A 19748-nucleotide genomic window follows, 5' to 3' on the forward strand; every position below is an offset into this window, starting at 1 on the left:
TCGCTGCTTTTTAATATGCTATCTAGATTAAATGGAATATGATCTATAAAAATATTAAATCACTATGCTGTACATCTGAAACTAGTATAATGTTGTAAATCAACTATAGGCAAATTTAATAAAACATAAGAATTGCAACGTAAAAACAAACAAATAACCTTGATCTCTCCTTCAGAGCCTCCCACAAGCTGAACTGGAAGCCAGAGGGCAAGAGAACCCTACAGAGGCTGTTCACAGCCAGGCACAGGGAGAGAGGGGTGGAGAGAGGCTCTGGGAAGGCACCAGTATATCTAGGCACGTGGGGATGGAGAAGAGCCAGGAAAGGCCTTCTCCTGTGATCCCTGCACAGGGGCCCTCCTAAATATGGTTAAGCCACAGACTCTGAAGCCAGCAGGTGGAAGGGAAGGGGGCTGGACAGGGCCTGAGATGCCCCTCCATCACCAAGAAGCTCCAGGACGCTAGAGAAGGGGAAGACAGAGGCCTAGGTCTGGGTTTCCAAAGACTATTCTAGAAGGGTGCTGTGGGTCGAACCTGTGTCTCTTTACCACTAGCGCCACTTGGGAACCCCAATACCTTGCGGTTTTCTAAATGTCTTTGTTACTGAGCTTTAATTTAACTCCATTGTAGTCAAAGAGCATGCTTGGTTATCATTTGAATCTTTTTCAGTTAACTGGGATTTGTTCTGTTACCTGATCTACATCATTGCTAGGTCTTTTTTTTTTTTTTTTTTTTGAATTTTCCATCTGACTTTATTTTCAAACACACTTTCTTTAAAAAAAAAAAACAAACCAATACACTTTCTGTGAAGATGACAAATATCAGTATTAGGAAATCCAATTATACAAAAAATACTACATCTAGTCCGGGGTAGATATATTTATTTTTGGTAACATACATTAAGTGGCACTAATTACACAGTAACTATAAGGTAACTAACATGAAACCACAGAACTGTAACTTTACCACAGCTGCGTGGACTTGGGCCTTTCTGGCTGAGCACATTTTCAAAAAACTGGATAGCCACTCAGAGCTATGCCAATGAAATCTGTTAAAAGGAGTAAAGCTCTGAAGCGGTGACTCACCAGGGTACCTTGCAGCTGGTAGATGACAGACAGGGCATGTTAGTTATAAAGTAGGTACAGCTTAATTCACAAAAGTTACCAACAGTTTCTCTTTCTAGAAAGAAGCAACAAGTTAAGAAATTCCTTGAATTAGCACCTGGTGTGTCAGGTGGGAGTGCAGAGGAGGGCTGTTAAGAGCAGTGTCAGAAGGACCCTGGTGGGTCAGGTGGGCTGGACATCATTAATAATCATGGTTGGCTTCTAAATACTGGTAGCAAGATGACTTCTGATTTGTAATCTTAGGTAAATTATAGATAAATGAAAAAGGCCAGTAATCATACACTAAGATTAATAAACAGCACTTCAAAATTAACCGCATGAGGGCTGTGCTTGCAGCAGGGGTTTCACAAGACAAGGCACCCAGATTTTTTCTTCCCACATCTGGCTTGCAGAGCAGTTCTCGTGGCCATTTCAAAAACCTCCCTCACTCCATCTTTGGTCTTTGCTGAACACTCCATGTACCCAAAAGCACCAATCCTGTTTGCCATATCTCTGCCTTCTTCGGGTTTTACTGGCTCCTGCTTCATCTTGGCCAGCTCCCGCCTTGTGTGCTCGTCGTTTCGAAGATCCTTCTTGTTCCCAACCAGCATGATGGGCATGTTGGGACAGAAATGCTTGACTTCCGGAGTCCATTTTTCTGGGATGTTTTCTAAACTATCAGGGCTGTCAATGGAGAAACACATCAGTATAACGTCGGTATTCGGGTAGGAGAGAGGCCTCAAGCGATCATAATCTTCCTGCCCAGCTGTGTCCCACAAAGCCAGCTCTACCTGCTTTCCATCCACTTCAATATCTGCCACATAGTTCTCAAACACCGTAGGGACATACACCTCTGGGAACTGGTCCTTGCTAAAGACAATGAGCAAGCAAGTCTTGCCACAGGCTCCATCTCCAACAATCACCAGTTTCTTCCGGATGGCAGCCATTGCTTACAAATATGCTGCAAGACCCATGGCCTGTAGAGCAGAAGTTCTACAAAGTGCCCTGAACTTCTCAGATGAAAGGCACTCAGGCGATGACTCCGAGTCCGGCCTCTCCGCGCCGAGGACGCTTGTCCTCGAGTCGCAAGCTCGAAGACTACAGCGGGTGGCTGAGGAGGCGGTGGCTGACCAACGAGACAACTGACGGAGAGCGACAGCTAGGTCTTTTTCTGTGATTCATTTTTCTCCTAACGATAAGTAATATTTTTTCTCCTTCACATGCCTGGTAATATTGAACTAGAGGTCAGACATTGTAAGTTTCATCTTGTTGAGAGTTGAAGCCTTGTTCTGGGATGGAGTTATGAGAAAACGTTCGCTCTTTCCAGATCTGCAGCTCACCTTTATCAGGTGAGACCAGCACAGGCAAAATGGTCCTGCTGAGGACCAAGGCAGTGCTCTTCTGAATGCTCAAGCCAATGGCCCTGTTATCCCAATGTTTTTCGACTCTGGTTGTGGAGAATGGAAACTGTTCCCAGCCTTCTGTGAGGCTTGGGAATTATTCCTCCTGCTCTTTGCCAGTGTTTCTTTTCCTTGCCCTCGGGAATTTTCTTCACATGCCGACTGGTGATCAACTAAGCTAACAGGGAAATTGCTGCAGCCCTCACATCTCGGATTCTCTGCCTTGCACCTTCTTCCTACCTTGACTTCCCTGAATTCTCAGCTCTCTCCTCACATCTCAAGGCGACTACTGCTTGGGTTTCTCCTCCCTGAACTTCTGCCTGAAGACGCAACTGTAGATTTCCTTCATCTCCTTCTCACCTATAACAGCGTCATTCTCCTGTATTGGATTGCTGTTTAGTGTCTGAAAACCACTCTTATTGTTTTTTGTTTTTTGTTTTTTTTTTATTGGAGTATAACTGCTTTACAAAGTTGTGTTAGTTTCCACTGTACTATGAAGGGAATCTGGAAAAGGAAATAGCAACCCACTCCGGTATTCTTGCCTGGAGAATCCCATGGACAGAGGTGCCTGGCGGGCTTACACCCCATGGGATTCCAAGAGTCAGACATGACTTAGCGACTAAACCACCACCACCACCACCACCACCTGAAGTCAGCAGGTGGGAGGGAAGGGGACTGGGCAGGGCCTGAGATGCCCCTCCATCACCAAGAAGCTCCGGGAGGCTACAAGACCCACAGCAAAACAAGGGGAAGACAGAGCCTTACATCTGGGTTCCCAAAGACTATTCTAGAAGGGTGCTGTGGTAGGTGAAGTTTTGGAGTGCTGGGATAACACAGGGACTCTTGGGCTGGAGGTGGTGGTCAGGATACTGGAGGAAGATGGCCCCCAGAGGTCTTCTGGCTCACGCTGCAGCTCACCAGGGCACCCCTATGTCCCTGCTGGTCACCCGGTCTCTGCTTGATCACTTAGGTGTTAGGGAGCACAGTAGTCCAGGGGATGGCTCTGACCGTGAGAAAGACCCACTGCTGAGCTGAAGTCAACCTCTGCCCCTGGCCTGGCAGCTTGAGGGCACACTGAATACCTTCCTATGTCCAAGGACAGCCTTCCTCACTCCTCTGGGTCCTTAACCACCTCTCAAGGTGGTGTCCTGGGGACCACAACCCTCTGAATGTGGCCCCTTTTGCCATCAGCTCTCTGGAAATATTTCTCCTACACTCCCCATCCCCCACGCCTGCTTTTACCTTGAATTCAATGTCACTAGAGAATGGAGGAGGCCTTCCTTGAGCTTGACAGTTTATCAATGGCATTAGTTTTATTTCAAGAATCAGGCTGAGCAAGTGGGTGTTTATAAGTTTTCTCTCAACAGCTCCCTGAGCTAAACAGGCAGGGACTGGAGGCTCAGAAAGACTCAACACCGCCCTAGGTGACCCAGCCCAGGAGTGGGGCTGCAACTGCGCCCAGGTCTGCAGCTCCAGGCCTCCTTCCACCACAGGGACCCAGAGCCCCTGGGCTCTGTCTGGGGAGCTTCTTGTGCCAAGGCAGGGGGAGACCACGCTGCAGGGCTGGGGCACCACTGTTTGCTCTGTTCTGATGGGACAAGGTTTAAATGATGCCAGCTTGTCACAGCACAGTCCTTCTGGGATGTCACATTTCTAGACCTGGGGAGAGTCCTTCCCTGGAATATGCAGGGCAGTTAAGCCCAGGAGTGGAGCTCTTCTCCTGCCCAGTTCTCAACCCCACTCCCCTGACCCTGAGAGGGGCTCCAATGGCGGGCTTGGACTTGCCCTAGAGGACTTCATGGCAGCGGGGCTCCTCCTGTCCTGGGGCACTTTGTGCTGCTGCACCTCAGGGCCTGAAGCTTCCATTGAGTAAATATGCCTGGAGAGATGTGTGGTTTTTTTTTTTTCTCCCCAATCTCCTTTTTCTTTTCAGGATAAATGTCACATTTTACTCTCACATCTGAAATCCGGCTCCTGAAAAGCCATTGTCCAGGCTTGCATAACCTCAAGTACCCTGCAGTACTCCTCAGGGGCCCCTCTTCCCACAGGTGTTCTCTCCCATGCTTGCTTTAGACTGTCTCCCTTGAAAGGGGGGCCCGGCCTCCATGTTTCCCCAGGGCTAACATCTGCTGGGTATTAAGGGATTCTTAAGCATGGACTAGGGTGGCAAGCCCTGGGAGGATATCTCAGCTCTGGGCATCAATCTTCTCTTATGCTAAAGGCTTCCTGGGGCTTGGTGTATTCCAGAAGTCAGTAGGGATAGGATTAGAATCATGGGGAGAGATTTTAAAAGATACTCAAGCTCCACCCCAACCGATTCTAGGATTCAACTGATCTGGAGAGAGAGATGCTAGCCTAGTAGAATAGGCATTGCTAGACCCAAGGTTGTGTGACCATGGGCATGTCATTTCCTATTTCTGAGGATAAAAGGCAGAGGCATAAGGCTCAAGACCTGGGAAGCTAGTCCTGGGGAGAGCAAATTGGAAGATGGAATTTCAGGAGACGGGGAGAGAGTTGGGGTTAGAGTTCCAAGCTGCTGCTGGGCAGGGAGCTCCAAGCTAGACTGGAGGGCAAGGCTAGGCCACACTTCAGCACCCAAAACTGGCCAGGCAGGAGTCAGGGCACAGAGCAACCAGGCAAAGCAGGGGTCTGAAGTGTGGGCCAACGGCATCCACAGAGACCAGGCCCCAACTTTCCAGAGCGTGGGTGCAAGTGGGCATCCGCACATCACCTGGATAAATGAGGGAAGGTCTGGTTGATTCCAAATTCAAGGGAGCTTTTTCCTGGGATAGGTCCTTCCCCACCACCCTAGATAGTCCAGTGCACCAGACACCAGAAACGGAAGAGGGAGCCTTGGCAGGAAGGCTTGGAAATTAGGGAGAAGAAAGGGGTCAACTAGAAAATCCAGTGGTTTGGAAAGCAGGCCTGGAGATGTCCCTGAAGACTGATTAGGGTCATGAGGGCGACACCGAGTTCAGGTAGCGATCTGTCCCTCCCTCTCCTCAGAGGTGGGAAAAGCCTCTGCTGAGGGATAGATGCCAGACAGGACATTCAGAACAAGGAGTTGCCTGAGTGGCTGTCTTCCCGTGAGGCCAATGCCAAGACCTTTGAGGCCTGCACAACGGGCTCCACAGGCAGCTCCTTCACTAGAAAGAGCTGGATTTGCCTTGCGACTTAGCCCTCGCTTCTCACAGCAACGGTTCCCTCACCCCTGCTTCACCTTGCACACCAGCGGCCCACACATGGGTTAGAAGGGCAGAGGACTGTATGGGAATTTAAGTGCAGTGAGGCTTCTAAGAACTGGGTTGACAGTTTTAGAACAAGTCCTTACAGTTAGAAACTGAGCAGAGGGGAGTTGGGGGTGGGTGTGAGCAGTGGCGTGGAAGGAGATGGACAGGCCTGTTTTTTTCTTCAACTAGGCTGAGAAGATCCAAATAAATGCAAGCCTTACCTCAAGACTGTACTACCTGATGGCCGTTAACCTTGAACTTAGCGTTCAAGGGGTAAATTGTGTTAAGTTTCACTTCCCCTGAATATCCTCTAAAAAACCTTTCCTAAAAATTCTAGGCCCACATGAATTGGCCCTTCCTGGAATCCTATAGCACCATGGTTCTCAAACTCGAGTATGTATCAGAATCATCTGGAAGGTAGAGAGGGCACGCCATCTTGAGAGTTTAATAGGTCTGCGGTGGGTCCTGAAAATTTGCCTTTCTTAGAAGCTCCCAGGTGGTGCGATGGCGCTGGTCTGGGGTCCACATGTGGAGAATTACAGCTATTAACACACACACTCCTCTACATTACAATTTCAGGCTTTATTTGTGTTTTGTTTGGAATGAGTCTGGAATTATTTTCTGCACGTCAATTGATCTCAGGTAGATTCTGATTCCTTGGGGCAAGGATTGTCTGTTTCATCTTCCACACTAGTTAGCATATTGTTGGACATACAGTAAATGAAATATCTATTGAGAAGAACTTCAGAGAATTTGGTTTTTACAAACATATAGGGATCCACTAAAGTTAATTTTAGGATTCCCACATTTTGCAAAAGAGCATCTATTTTTTTTCCACACCATTCACATTTGCAGAGAAAAATCTTAATGTACTTCAGCCATCTCCCAACCTCATGAAAGAAAAGCTTCAGTCTTGATTTAGCAAAAAAAAAAAAAAAAAAGAGTTCATTCCTTCATCCTTCCAAACAAGGTACAGAACGACAATATACATTACTGAAAAACACAACTGCATTTTATATTGCTCACTACCCTTTAAATAAGTATAATTCAGATACTAAAGAAAAGAACTGTGAATCACATTAATGCATTACAGAAATCAAAATTAACTTACCACACAAAATAAATTAAAACATTAAATATTAACCTTTTCAGTGCAACATATACAGAAGTCAGAGTAACAAGTTCTTTAAAAAAAAAAAAAAGCATCAGGTTTGTTTTAATAAGATAATGAAAAGTTGAACACTTCAGTATTATTACACTAGGAAGAGGCGTTGTGTTCAGTACTGTGTGTGTCTTTACCATGAGACCTTTTAGAAAGCCTGATAAAATCAGTGGCTAGAGAACAGGTCTTCTATTGGAACATTAAGAACAAACATATGTGTTCCTCTTGTGTTTGTGATGTCCTCCTTGGTCCTCGTCTTTTGAATCATCCCCCTGTTCCCCAGATCCCACTATGGGATCAGGATCTCCCGAGCAGTGTTGGAGCCTCTTTGAATTGTTCCTGTCAAGATGGCCTGGAAGAGCAGCCAGCGGTCCACGTGCACTGAAGCAGCCTGGACCCGGTGGAAGAGCAGCCAGCGGTACATGTGCACTGAAGCAGCTTGGACCCAGGAAACCTGAAGATGCAGACACGTGCTCCACAAGCATAGACCAGGCTCCCCCAAAGCTCTGGAGGTGCACCTCCTCCCTCACCAGTGCAGGGGGGGGGTAATGTCAATTCTACCGTCTCCTCTCATGGGAAAATAGACTCCGGGGACATTCTGCCCCTCTCCTCTGCTGGCACACAATGGCAAGCTCAAGTCTTGCTTATTTACCACATGTGTTCAGATGTGTCTTCCAGATCAGGATTGGCTGCTGTACATCCTTCCATCTAGAAGAAGACATTTCCAGCCAGCATGCTTAAAGAGGTCACAGCCTGTACAGCAGTGGGAAAATTCAGGCTCCACTGAAGATTTGGAAGCAGTCTCTCCCTTCCCCTGCCCCTTTTAAATGGGGGTTTTGCATTTCTCCTGAGACAGATATTGGAAACAGCTGTGTTCCCCATCCCCCGGTGTGCAGCTGCTCACCAGGTCAGATCTTGGGAACCAGTCCCTAATCATAATGAACTTGGCTTTGTAAAAAGCAAGGAAACACAGGGAACCTACAGAGTTGGATTAGAAGATGACTTTTTACCTGAAAAGGGGGCATTTTTATATCTAACCAAAGAAGTACCAATGCCACAAATGGCATAGCAATCCAATGCTTAGTGGCCATTCTGATTTCTAAGAGAGAAATCACTAAAGAAGCAAGGTTCTCATAACCTGGACATGGACAAAGGTCCGCCTTGATCCCAGCCTCTGCCTCCAACTCTCCCAGGGTGGCACACATTTGAGCCTGTGCACTGCATGGTTGTATCAGCACTGGAAGGAGGGGGGCACCGGCAGGTGTGATTGGAGCATTCATAGACACTAAGTATGAAGTCCCCACAGGAGGTCAAGAAGGTTCTTGGTTCTCACCTCCTCACCCTTCTGCAAAGGCTCTTACGTGCCTATAGGCTGGACACTGATCCTTCCATCCAGCGGGTGGAGAAAACCCCACAAGACATTCTCTATACCAGTTCTTGCTCTTTAAAGGCAACCAGACCTCAAACAGTCTCTAAAAGACTGAGGAAAGATTGTTCTAAAGTAAATATGTGATTTCAAGTTAAAAGCCAATGATGCCACTCCACTTCCATTAGTCTCTCTATACTGGAATCAGACTTTCAGGAGAGCCCAGTGAAAAAAGGGATAGCAAACTAGGGTCCACAAACCAGTGTCAACTGCATGGGTCTCTGGGGGTGAAGCCCCAGCCCACAGACCCACTGCTGTAGGACCTGTATAAGGAATGCAAACTTAAGCATATATTTTCTCATGACTAGACCCCAGAAGCTGTGTCAGTCACACTGCTGGTGAACAGATACCATTTCTAATCTTGGTGCTTTGGGCACAGCGTCATTCAATACAAGTGCCAGAATTGCAACACAGGTCATATAATTTTCTCAACTGTAAGAAACACAGAGAAAATGCATTGAAATAGACGTACTGGGCAGAAGAATTCCAGAAGGACAAAATGACCTGGTAGGAATTTCAAGCTCACTTGACATATTTTAAAAGTCCCTTTCACGAAGTGAAGAGCTAGAGGCACTGAAGGGTTAATAGGTAGAGATCTCCCATTTTTCAAATATTAGTGAATAAGAGTTCCCTCACATAAGGAGTTTACAAATTATTTCATTGTTTCCCTGTTTGCAAATTTTAATAACAATTCCTAGGGATGAGCTCCACCATGAAGCTGGAATGAACCAGGGTTTCCCACAAGCAGGCCCATTGGATTGGAGAGTACCCAGGAGAACAATTTCTCCTTCACTGAGGGAAAAGCAAGACCCACGTGATGGAGGCAGCTTATTAAGAGTTTTTGTTTTAAAACAAAAAACAAAAACCTAGCATCCTGAATGGAAAAGAAAAATAAAATCACTGGAATATTTCTCCGAATGCTTAAAAATAAATAGGAAAGTTCAATTTGTCCTTTTCAAAATAAAGCAACAAATCAACCAAGTAACAACATGGAAAATAAGTGACTGGTCCCCTTTCATGGGTGCAACCCCAAATGCCTGTTGCTCTCTGCTAAAGTTCTACATCTAAGCAGATTCTCGGACGGCCCACCAGAAGGTTAACAGGTTTAATAAGAGCGGTGTAGTCACTGTTGTGTTTCCTCCTTGTAGATATACACACAGACTCTCTTCCTCTTCCTCAATAAGGTGCCAGGTCTCCACTGTAAGATCTGCTAACTTTTCAGCAGGAATGTATCGTAGGGCGTTTACCAGTTTTGTGTATTAAATGGCACGATCTCTGAACCCCAATCTTTGCTCCCATCAGTAACTCCGCCTCTGCTTCCGTCTCCAGACATCCTGGTGCTTCCCCCCACCCCCCAAAGTTTTAGCTGTCCGGAAGAGACCAGACATTTCTAATCAGTCTAGTTTTTTGGCCAGCAATACATGGATCATTGATGTAGATGTCTGAAAGGCTTTTATGCATTTTACACTGACTTAAGAGATTAAAATAAAATCATCATCCATCTAATAAATAAGAAATTATCTCCGAGGATAGTGACAGCTCAGGAAGGTCCTCAACGTCATGTGTCCACGGAAGACACTGGGCTGGTTGAGGGTTTCATGACAGAGGACTGGTAAGGCTCCTCCTCCACTGGCGTCTTCATGTAGCAAAAAGCAGTGATGCTGTTTTTCACCATTTTCCCCAATAAGCAGATAAGAAAAAAAAAAAAACTGTAACAATTATAGGAACTCCAGTGTCGGGCACGATGGAGACTATTGTGGGGAGACGGGTCTGGTATCCGTAACTGACAGAACACACCTACACACACCTGGATGCAGATGACGAAGCACATAGGTCATTAGGTAAATAGGAGGTCCACCCCGTGCCATTCATTTCTGACCAGTCTTTAAACTGTGGTCCACCGATTTCTTCTCCAGGTCACATCGGATAACCCCAAGCAGACAGAGTTCTGGACAGAATTTTGAAGGAAGGCCCACATAAGACAAAAAGCCTGCACAGGTGACGGCAGGCAGAGAAGGAAAGGCCTGCTGGCCCAGGCCTGGCAGCCTTTGCTGCGCCGAACTCAAGAAGTCCTTTTTCCCTCTGGCTGCTGCAGGCCACCTGGCAGAACTCCTCCTCTGGGCTCTTCAGACCACTGGAAGGAAGGAAAAACAGGTTAAGCTCTGCAGGCCACACTCCAGCCAGGCTGGGAAAACTGGCATGGGACAGAAACTTGGGGATGCACCAGCCCAAGTCACTGGGTTCTCTTGGGCAGTCAAGTCCACATTCTGCTGGTTTGACCACAGGGGCAGTAGCTCCTGAATCTGTGCTTTCAGCACCAAAGGAAAGAAGGAAACGGGGACACACACTGTTGAAGGCCTTCATTCAACTGGAGGTGCTTCAGCCCTGTCTGCAGCCAGTTCCCTCAGCAGCAGCGGCTTAGTGGGCAGCTCATGAGCTAGTCAAGGGCTCTGGCAGCAGAATGGCTTCCTCTAAGGCCACTGAAGAACAGACCCCTTTATTTCTCAATGGGTGGGCCCTAAGGGTATCCTCTGTGCCTGTCACAGGGAAGCAGGGTGCACCCAGTCCCCAGCAGCTCCTGAGTCCAGTCCAGCCTGGACATCTTCCTGCACTGGTCTCTCCCGGGTTCCCTGGAGGTGGAGCATACCCATCATCTGAAGAAGAGGGGCTTTAGCCTTGGTGGCCATCTCTGCAAGGTCAGACCCATCTCTGGGTTCAAAGCCAACATTCTCTCAAAATGCAGGTAGAGAAGTGACATTAACAAGAAATTTACTCCACCCTAAATGACTCTGCCTAGGTGCAGACTGAGGGTACAAAAATACTATCAATTTTCTTAAAAAGCCATACACAATTTTTCTCTATTGGTGTTAAAAGACCAAACAAAAATGTTTATCTTCATTAGCTCAATGCATGGTCCCCTGAGGTAGTGGAGGAAATGGGAGTAGGGACTTCAGAGGCCCTGGGTCTCTTCCTAGCTCCACCAGGGACTCAGACCTTCCACACAGGTCTTTGGCAGACTCAGTTTACCCACACCCTCCTCAAGACTACTGAAAGGATCAATGAATCAGCACATTCCTAAATCAAAAGAACTGCTCATGCACAATTACTATGGCTCTTGAAATGAAGATCAAGTAACGGCGGCCCCTTGCCTTCAATCCCCTCCAGGTCAGACCACCAGGAGGCCTAAGGAGTGAAGCAGGCACTTTCTCCTCGCCCTCTCCACACAACCTTGAGCTGACTATTTAGTAGAGAAGCCACCCTCAGGTGGATGAGGCTGGGGTGATTGTCTCTTGACGAACCACTTCCTAAAAAGGAACGCTAAATTTATGAGTCTTTCTGGTCAAACAAGCATTCCAGAAACTCATTCATGTGTGACTTTTCAGAGCCTGTCTGGATTAATTCGCTATTTGACTCCAGGAGCCTGGAGCTAGGGATGCTCGGAGAAGGCTCTGGAGATGTGAGTCTGGCATCCTAGCCAGATGTCCAATCTTTTTCACGGACGTTGGAGAGAATATTCATGGAACAATGGTAAACTGAACGAAGATCACAGGATTCTAAGAGTTCAGAGTCCTTCAAGACCGTCTAGAAGCCACATCTCTCATTTCACTGCTGGGAAAGGGAAGATGATTTCTCAAGAGAAAGAGAAAGAATGTCTGTTGTGTGTCTCCAGTCTGTGATACACCAGGTTCTTTATCTCAGTACTTATTTAATTTGCACGACATCTTTTTAATGAGAAAACCAAGGCTCAGAGATGTTAAGTTACTTGTTAAAGGCCACATGGTCACAGGTAAGGATAACAGAGCCACCTTCTGAAGAAAAGACACATTGGAATAAACTGAATCTGACTTGGTAGGATAAGTGTCCTCTTCTTTTTCTCCCTTCTTTCTGCTTCACCCTCCAAGAACTTCTGCCCTGACTTGAGGCAGGCGGTCCTTTTCTCTACCCAACAGTGTCTCCCGAGGGAAAAGTCCTCTCTCGAGGCAGCCTCCTTACCTGTTTCTGAGTGGCAGCAAGCAGTCCTTCCCTTCAGGAGGGCGCTGGGCTTCTCATGCCGGCAGATGAGCGCCCGGCACCACTCACAGTGTTTTCGGACCTCACAGCAGCTGCAAAGGTGCAGAGAACACGGCCTGGGTAGGAGCCTGGCAGGAGTGCCCAGCTGGTGCAGTGTCTGCCGGAGGGGCCTGCTGGGAAGCTCCGGGCTCTACCTATCCTTCCCCTGGAGCGTCCAGAGGGACAATCACAGCACAGGGCTAAGGGCTTTGCAAGGAGGTGGCCTTTGGGGCCACTTGCAGAAGGATCTGTTGGCCACCCAAAAAGACCAGCTCTATGTGGCCGCTCCTCTCTGGGTTGGCCAAATAGGCTCCAGTTGACAGCGGGGACCAGTCACTCCCCACCCTCCACCCTTACCCCAGTGGCCCAGCTGTTTGCTCCATAAAGCAGCAGTTGGGTCACTTAGAACCACTGTCAGGACTGGGTCAAAACAGCCATTTCAGGCTGGCAGGGCTGTGTGGGCTCGGGACGGGGTCATCCATCAGGAGCAGCCAGCAAGCGGTAAAGCAGGGACTGCATGTAGACTGCATGGACCCACGGAAGGAATGAAAGAACGAGCCAAGCAGCCCCATGGCTTCAGATCCTTTTCCGTAGACTAACACTCTCTGGCCGTGGCAAACGCATCCTCTCAGTGCACCTGCTACCCATATTTCCAGGAAACATCGGGCCAGTGTTCTGGCCCAATACTGGAAATACAGCCCTTGGGTCCGTCCCTTTGCAGAGCAACCCAATCGGAAGATATATAGGCAAGCAAATGAGGCTAAGAACACCCGGAAAGGGGCTCAGGAAGGCTTCCTGGAAGATGCCAGGCCGCAGCTGAGGTCTGGAGGAAAGCAGAGGGAGTAACAGCAACAGGGGCTTTAGGATCTGCAGAGAGGAAGTGCGGCTGCTCACTGCACACAGGAGGCTTGGAGCCTTTTCCAATTCCCTCTGGAACCCCTGCACAACCCCATCACAATGGTGAAGGCTCCGAGCCTTTGGCTCAGCTTTCCAGTCAAGGCCCATTTGCTGGAGATCTCCCGGGCTGTGTGCCCTTCATACCGCTCAGCTTTCACCAAAATCCCTCTTCGCTTTGCTAACACCAATCAGACATCACAGCAGTAAACTGCCAAGGTGGCCCTGCTATCTGGGAGCGCTGCAGATGGCCCTGGGAAGGCAGGCAGGTGGGGGACCTGGCCTCAGGGGCAGTGAAGACTTACTGTATCAGCACACATGTGATGATGAGGACAGCCAGGGCCACGATGGAGACCACCACCAAGGCGGTGATGGCCTGCTTCTTCTGGCTGGCAGCCACCACGGCCAGGAGGTCTGCGTGTTCACAGCGTGCACCGACGTACCCAGAGTGGCAGCTGGGGAAGACAGGGACATCAGCACACACTCCGCGCAGAGGTCTCATTCGCCCCGCTCCCAGGAGGACTGGACTGGAGAGACCCAAGCCCTACAAAAAAGCCCAAAGGGGCCCCTCCAGCCCTGGCTACTGGAAGCAAAGGTGTCAGTAAAACCGCTCCGACTCCCCCGCATAGGCTTCTCTCGCTTGGAGAACGAGGTAACTCATCAGCTTATCATCTGCGGAGGCAAGGTGCTGCTGAAGCACTTTGTTATCATGGTTACTATGCCAGATCCTGGGGGAGTGAGGAAGGCAGCAAATGTGTCTAGGACATGAAGCTCATTTTGGCAGTTCATAAAAAACCAGGTTATTTTTAAACTAAATGTGTGTATTCAGAATTCCCAGTGATGAGAGAAAGAAAACACGCTAAACCAGCAGGAGACAAAGACTATGGCTTGATTTTTATCTTCTTTGTCAGGGCTAATTAGTCCTGCAAGCATTTACCAGGCGATCCAGCACACAGGGGCATGTACTGGAGTAGAACCAGCAGCACTGTCCCGTAATTGTAGGACCTGAAAAGCCCCGGGGGGCTTACATTTGTGATTCCCTTAAACCTGGGCTTCCAGACCCCAGATGCCAGGAGTCACAGGATAAATACAGGGTATTTCCTGGAGCATAGCTTTTGCTCAATGTTAACAAAATTTTAATCATTTCAATGTTAAAAGAACAGGTACTGTATGGGTTTAAGGCAAACAGGAGATGTTGCAAAAACGGCTGCTTAAGGCCACAGCCTGGGATACTGGAGCATACAGTTTCGGTCTCTAAGGCTGCTTAATGGAAAAATTTCCCACTGGTGCTCTTTATTCCAAAGCTCAATCGTTATGTACCTCATCTAAAGGCATTTTTAATTTGAATTCAGGTACTTGCTTTCAGTTAAAGATTAATTCACATTTGACCCATGTTTTCTCATTTAGTCTTTGCACCGAAAAGTCAAGTCATTTGCTTGTGACCACCATGCCAAGGAGGCTCAGGAGGTAAAGAATCTGCCTGCAATGTGGGAGACCCTGGTTCAATTCCTGGGTCAAAGAGAGGATCTCCTGGGGAAGGGAATGGCCACTCACTCCAGTATTCTTGCCTGGAGAATTCCTTGGACAGAGGAACCTAGTGGGCTACACAGGGTTGCAAAGAGCCAGACTCTGCCAAGGAAGAGAGAGAAACACATTCCCAGATCTGTGGACCCCAGGGTCTGGATTCGGGCTCACTCAGCAGGCTGCTGCCCCAGTATACTATCCAGGATTGGGATAAAAACACTGCAGATTAAGCTCTTGATCTTGAAACAGTAAAGGAGATTTGAGGTTCTAGGTCTAACAATGCAGGGTTCTCCACAGACCTAAGGAGAGAGCAGGCTCTGGGGAGGAGGAAGATGCGGGAGCTCTGGCAAGAAGACTTTGCTTGAAAAAGGATCTGGACCATGGAAGCGTGAATAAGAGCACAGGCTCTCACAGGCTCAGGCTAGGAGGGAGATGACTGGGGGGGTTATGAAACAGGGACAAGGTTGTTGTTTGTTTGTTTGTTTGTTTTGGTTGGTTTTAATAACAGGATCACGTGAAGGCCAAAGTCAGGAAATAGCTCACCCTGTAGGCGGGGGAGAAGACAAAGGCACTGGTCCCTTCCCACCAGGAGAAAGCTAAAGCGTGGACTGAACTTGAGACTGAGAGGCGATAAACAGCAGGCGCAGGTGGTGCACAAATGAAGTTGTGAGTGTCTACAGAGAATGTTGCAAAGGGTGCCACCTCCAGCCATTCTGAGTTTTCACTCTGCACCCTGATGGCTCTCACCTGGGTGGTGGGCTTCCTCCTCCTTTCATTTAGCATCCAACACCCCATATCTGCAGGACCCTAATGTACCCCCTCTACTTTATCTTCTGTCACTTAGATTTCAGCCAACCCATCGGTCCCCCGCCCCCCAGTGCCAACTAAACTAGCGCCAGCATCTCACAGACACTCAGGACACACCTGTTTGTGATGAACAATTACCTTCCCCTTGTCCATCTCAGCTCCTGCTACCTTCTCTGCCTGCGACACTATTCCTCACTTCCTTCCTCAAACTCCATCCCAAAGACCACATTCTCCAAGAAGATATAATTTGAAGACTCACTCATTCATTCGTCCATCCATCCATTTTCCAAAGCTCCTTCCATGGATCTCTATAGCCTGTCTTTCCCTAAAGGCCCTTAGGACTATGCCCACCTCTGTGACTGCCCTTCCTGCCAGCTTCACTGGAGGCTAGCCTCTAGGCTCCTGCAGGCAAGACCGAGCTCTACGAAATTTCTGGTGAACCACTGAACAGAAGAGGGTTGGGGAGCCTGGGCTTTGTTAGATGTCTAACCAGGAACTGTGGCCAAGTCAATGAGACTTCTCTGTAGTTGGGTGTTGGTGTTGCTTCCTCCTAGGGAGGGGAGTGTGATGACGATTTGCACAGCCATTTATGAAAGGTCCAGGCCATAGGAGAGGCACTTTCCCCCAGCTTAAACTCCTCTAACCCACAGGCTGTGGGAGAGGAGGATTCAAACTTCTCCTCAACTGTCTCAACTGCTTGGTTCTGGAAACCCTATGAACTAACAAATCAATGCTGGGGACTCCAAGAAATCCTATTTAAATAAAACAGTGGGAGCCTAGTCCTAATTACAACATTAGCTTATTGAAGGCTATGCTAAACTCCTACATGAATCATCTCTGTTAATCCCAACAATAACAACTGCATGTGAGGTCTGGGCTGCTATTTACCTTGTTTTACAGATGGGGAAAGGGGGTGGGGAGTGGATTCTAGAGTTTAAAAACCAAAGATCTTAACTGTGAAGGAGACCTTTCTAGTGTAATGCAAATTGATTTGGAAGATACTCTGGGATATTGATTCCATGGCAAACTCACAAACCACATAGCAAAAGGGAAGATGGGCTGCTGACTGCCCTGTAAAGAGGTCTTTCTGCTGTGGGTATAGCAAATTGCAAAGATGCCCCCAAACAATGCCATCTTAACTCACCAGGAAAGACAGCCCCCAGACTGAGTCACACTCTGCTGACTTTCTTGTTCTTCCTAACATGTGAGTGCTGGGCCCTTCACAACCAGCCTTGCCTCAGAAATGCTCCAGTGGAGGTCCAAGCCCATTACGAATGTCTTCATGCCAAAAAGCATGCCTCTTTGTCCCCTTAGGGTCACAGCTGCAAACACGCAAACCCCAGTCTCATTGCAATAGGGTGCTCAGCGTGTTTCTGAATGAAACCTTCCCTGGTGAGGCACGAGAGTTACATGAGTTGTTGCCAAATATTGGGTTGGCAAAAAAGATTTTTCTGTAAGACCTTTTGGCCAACCCAGTACATGAGACTCTAGGTCACGGCCTAGGTGAGCTCTTAGAGTAGTGAGTCTTAGCACCAAGCAGCCCAACTGCACTGGGAGGCAGAATAGCCTGTGGTCAAGACACTTGAGCTTTTCCCAGGACCTCCCAGATCAAAGCCTCTCTGAAAATGGGGTCTGGGTGTCTTAAAGAAAAGGCTGAAGGTATTCTGATGAAGCCAAAGTTGAAAGCCACCATGAAGGCTGACCAGTGAAATCAACTCTAGCTGTACATTGGAATGGCCTGGGGAGCTTGAAAAAAAAAAAAATCTTGATGTTAAGCCACACCCCAGACCAACTAAGTCAGAGTAAGGACTGGAGTAAGGACTGACATCAGTATTTTTAAAGCTCCCAGATGATTCCAGCGGGCAGCTAGGGTTAGACTTTCTAAGGCAATTTAGACTTGCTGGTTTGGGGATGGACAGAGGTCCTGTTTTTCCCCCACCGCTCATCTGTAATATAGGCAGGCTTCTCAGTTGCTCTTTACTGGGGGGGGGGGGGGGGGGGGGGGGGAAGAAAAGGTTTTGGTGACAAACATTTTTTAAAAATTTCCCAAGCTTCTACTAATATTAGACTTAATTATGCCAATTATTGTAGCATAAATCACACAGTGAGGGGAAGCATCACCTCACCTGGTCACAAATGACTCACGCTTGACTCAGCTGCTGTCTCAACCTCAGGTAGGCACCAGATCCCACCTGGCTGCACATCAGAATCACCTGGGAAGCTTTGGAAAATGCCAAGGCCATGGCCACACCCTTGGAAATGCCCCTGACCAGTTGGTCTGGGCACCCAAGTGACTCTAATGTGTGGCCAGGCCTGAGAACCACTGAGGCAGAACGGTCATTTAAGCTATAGACTCGAGAGCAACACTCCAAAGTCTGCCCCTTTCCCCTCTCTCCTCTCTTCCTATCTCTCTCTGGGCATTTCCCCAGGGTGGGAGCTGTACAATGGGTCTTCTCATTCAGGTGCAGGAGAAACCCCAGATGTGGCAGCTCTGTTTAAGAAAGGAATCTGAATAAAATAGGAATTATTCTGTCACCACGGGGAATGGCAAATGTGTAAGCCTGAACATCTTTTTATACCATTTGATCATTTAATTTCATCTGTTGAGAGTGGGTATTGCCGATGGCACCCCACTCCTGTACTCTTGCCTGGAAAATCCCATGGATGGAGGAGCCTGGTAGGCTGCAGTCCATGGGGTCGCGAACAGTTGGACACAACTGAGTGACTTCACTTTCACGTTTCACTTTCATACACTGGAGAAGGAAATGGCAACTCACTCCAGTGTTCTTGCCTGGAGAATCCCAGGGATGGGGGAGCCTGTTGGGCTGCCGTCTATGGGGTCGCACAGAGTCGGACACGACTGAAGCGACTTAGCAGCAGTAGCATCAGCAGCATCGTCAAACACAAGGAATGCTGAGTTTGTCTTCATAATTTTGAAAATGAGCCTCTGGAATCATATACAGGCTGTTTTCCCCAAATAAGAACCGAAAAGAAAGTAGTGCCCAAAAAGAGACAGGGCAAAGCGCAGCACAGGAGGGGCAAGGATCCTGTCTGAGCTGAGAAGCCATGGTGGCTGAAGACGGGGGGCAATGTGCTCCAACCAGGGGGCCCTGGGACCTTCTCTGCTGTGTGCTGATTCAGTCTGGAGGTGGCTTTGGTGCTTTCTTGGGAGCAAACGACAATAATTAAATGATGAACAACATGCCTCTCTTTCTCTGCTCAGGGCTTTCAGACCTTCTAGCCCTGTCCAGTTGCCCAGTTTTTCCCCCTAAGTCCCCTTTGCACCTGGTTCACAATGCCTTTCAAAATTTTAAAGAAATAGTGATAATGCATGTAGAGCTGTGCTCTTACAATTTTTTTTCTTCTTAAGGAAAATATCATCTAATCAGAAAAATAATGGTTCTAAGCAAACTGGAAAGTACATAAATTATAAGAGAGTGGAGAGAAAAAGAAAGTCCACATTACTGCACATCTGATCACCTCAAAGTCTGACAAGTAAGTACTTCTTCTATATAGTTTTCTTAACATAGTTAAGATTTTTAAAAAATATTATTTTGTATCGATTTTTCACTTGATATCTCACCATTTTACTATGTCATTAGAAACATGCAGGAGTTGTTCGGAATGGTTGTAAAGTAATTTATACAGAGTTTGCTTCACTGAACCCTTACCATTTAGACTGCATCCAATTTTGATTTCATAAACAATGCTAATGGATTATCTTTGGCACACACTTTGCTTGCGTTTGAGATTACTCCCTCAGGATAGGATCCCATAAGTGGGCACAGCATGGTATAGTGAGTGAGTGAGTGAAGTCGCTCAGTCGTGTCTGACTCTTTGCGACCCCATGGACTGTAGCCTAACCAGGTTCCTCCGTCCATGGGATTTTCCAGGCAAGAATATTGGAGTGGGTTGCCATTTCCTTCTCCAGGAGAGCTTTCCGACCCAGGGACTGAACCCAGGTCTCCTGCATTGTAGGCATGGTATAGACTTGGAGCCAAATTGTCATGGGTTTGAATCCCATTCCCCACTTAATGCCTGTGTGACCTTGAGCAAGTTACTTAACCTCTCTGTGCCACTGATTCTGTGTCAGTAAAACACAGAGTAATAAAACTTACCTCATAGAGTTATGAGCATTAAATGAGTTAACATCTT

At 47.7% G+C, this 19748-nt stretch overlaps 2 protein-coding genes across 4 annotated transcripts in view; both read right to left on the reverse strand.

The window, feature by feature from the left end:
- Window positions 1-858: 858 nt before the first annotated feature.
- LOC101106246 (transforming protein RhoA) lies at window positions 859-2202 on the reverse strand. The gene has a single exon (XM_015094444.4). It carries the CDS (start codon window positions 2045-2047, stop codon window positions 1466-1468), a length of 582 nt encoding a protein of 193 aa, XP_014949930.3. The 5' UTR covers window positions 2048-2202; the 3' UTR covers window positions 859-1465.
- Window positions 2203-6293: 4091 nt separating this feature from the next.
- Window positions 6294-19748, reverse strand: part of TGFA (transforming growth factor alpha) — a 111952-nt gene continuing 98497 nt past the window's right edge. For 2 of the 3 annotated variants that reach the window (XM_060412327.1, XM_027966972.3), the window contains exons 4-6: window positions 13568-13717; window positions 12312-12421; window positions 6294-10452 (exon numbers count right to left, since the gene is read on the reverse strand). In XM_060412327.1, coding sequence (XP_060268310.1) covers window positions 10445-10452; window positions 12312-12421; window positions 13568-13717 — 268 coding nt within the window. In that variant the 3' untranslated portion in view covers window positions 6294-10444. Of the gene's footprint in view, window positions 12422-13567; window positions 13718-19748 lie in introns of all 3 variants that reach the window. The other variant, XM_060412326.1, reaches the window with a different exon arrangement.

This window comes from Ovis aries, chromosome 3, assembly GCF_016772045.2.
Source record: "Ovis aries strain OAR_USU_Benz2616 breed Rambouillet chromosome 3, ARS-UI_Ramb_v3.0, whole genome shotgun sequence".
NCBI classification, from domain to species: Eukaryota; Metazoa; Chordata; class Mammalia; order Artiodactyla; family Bovidae; genus Ovis; species Ovis aries.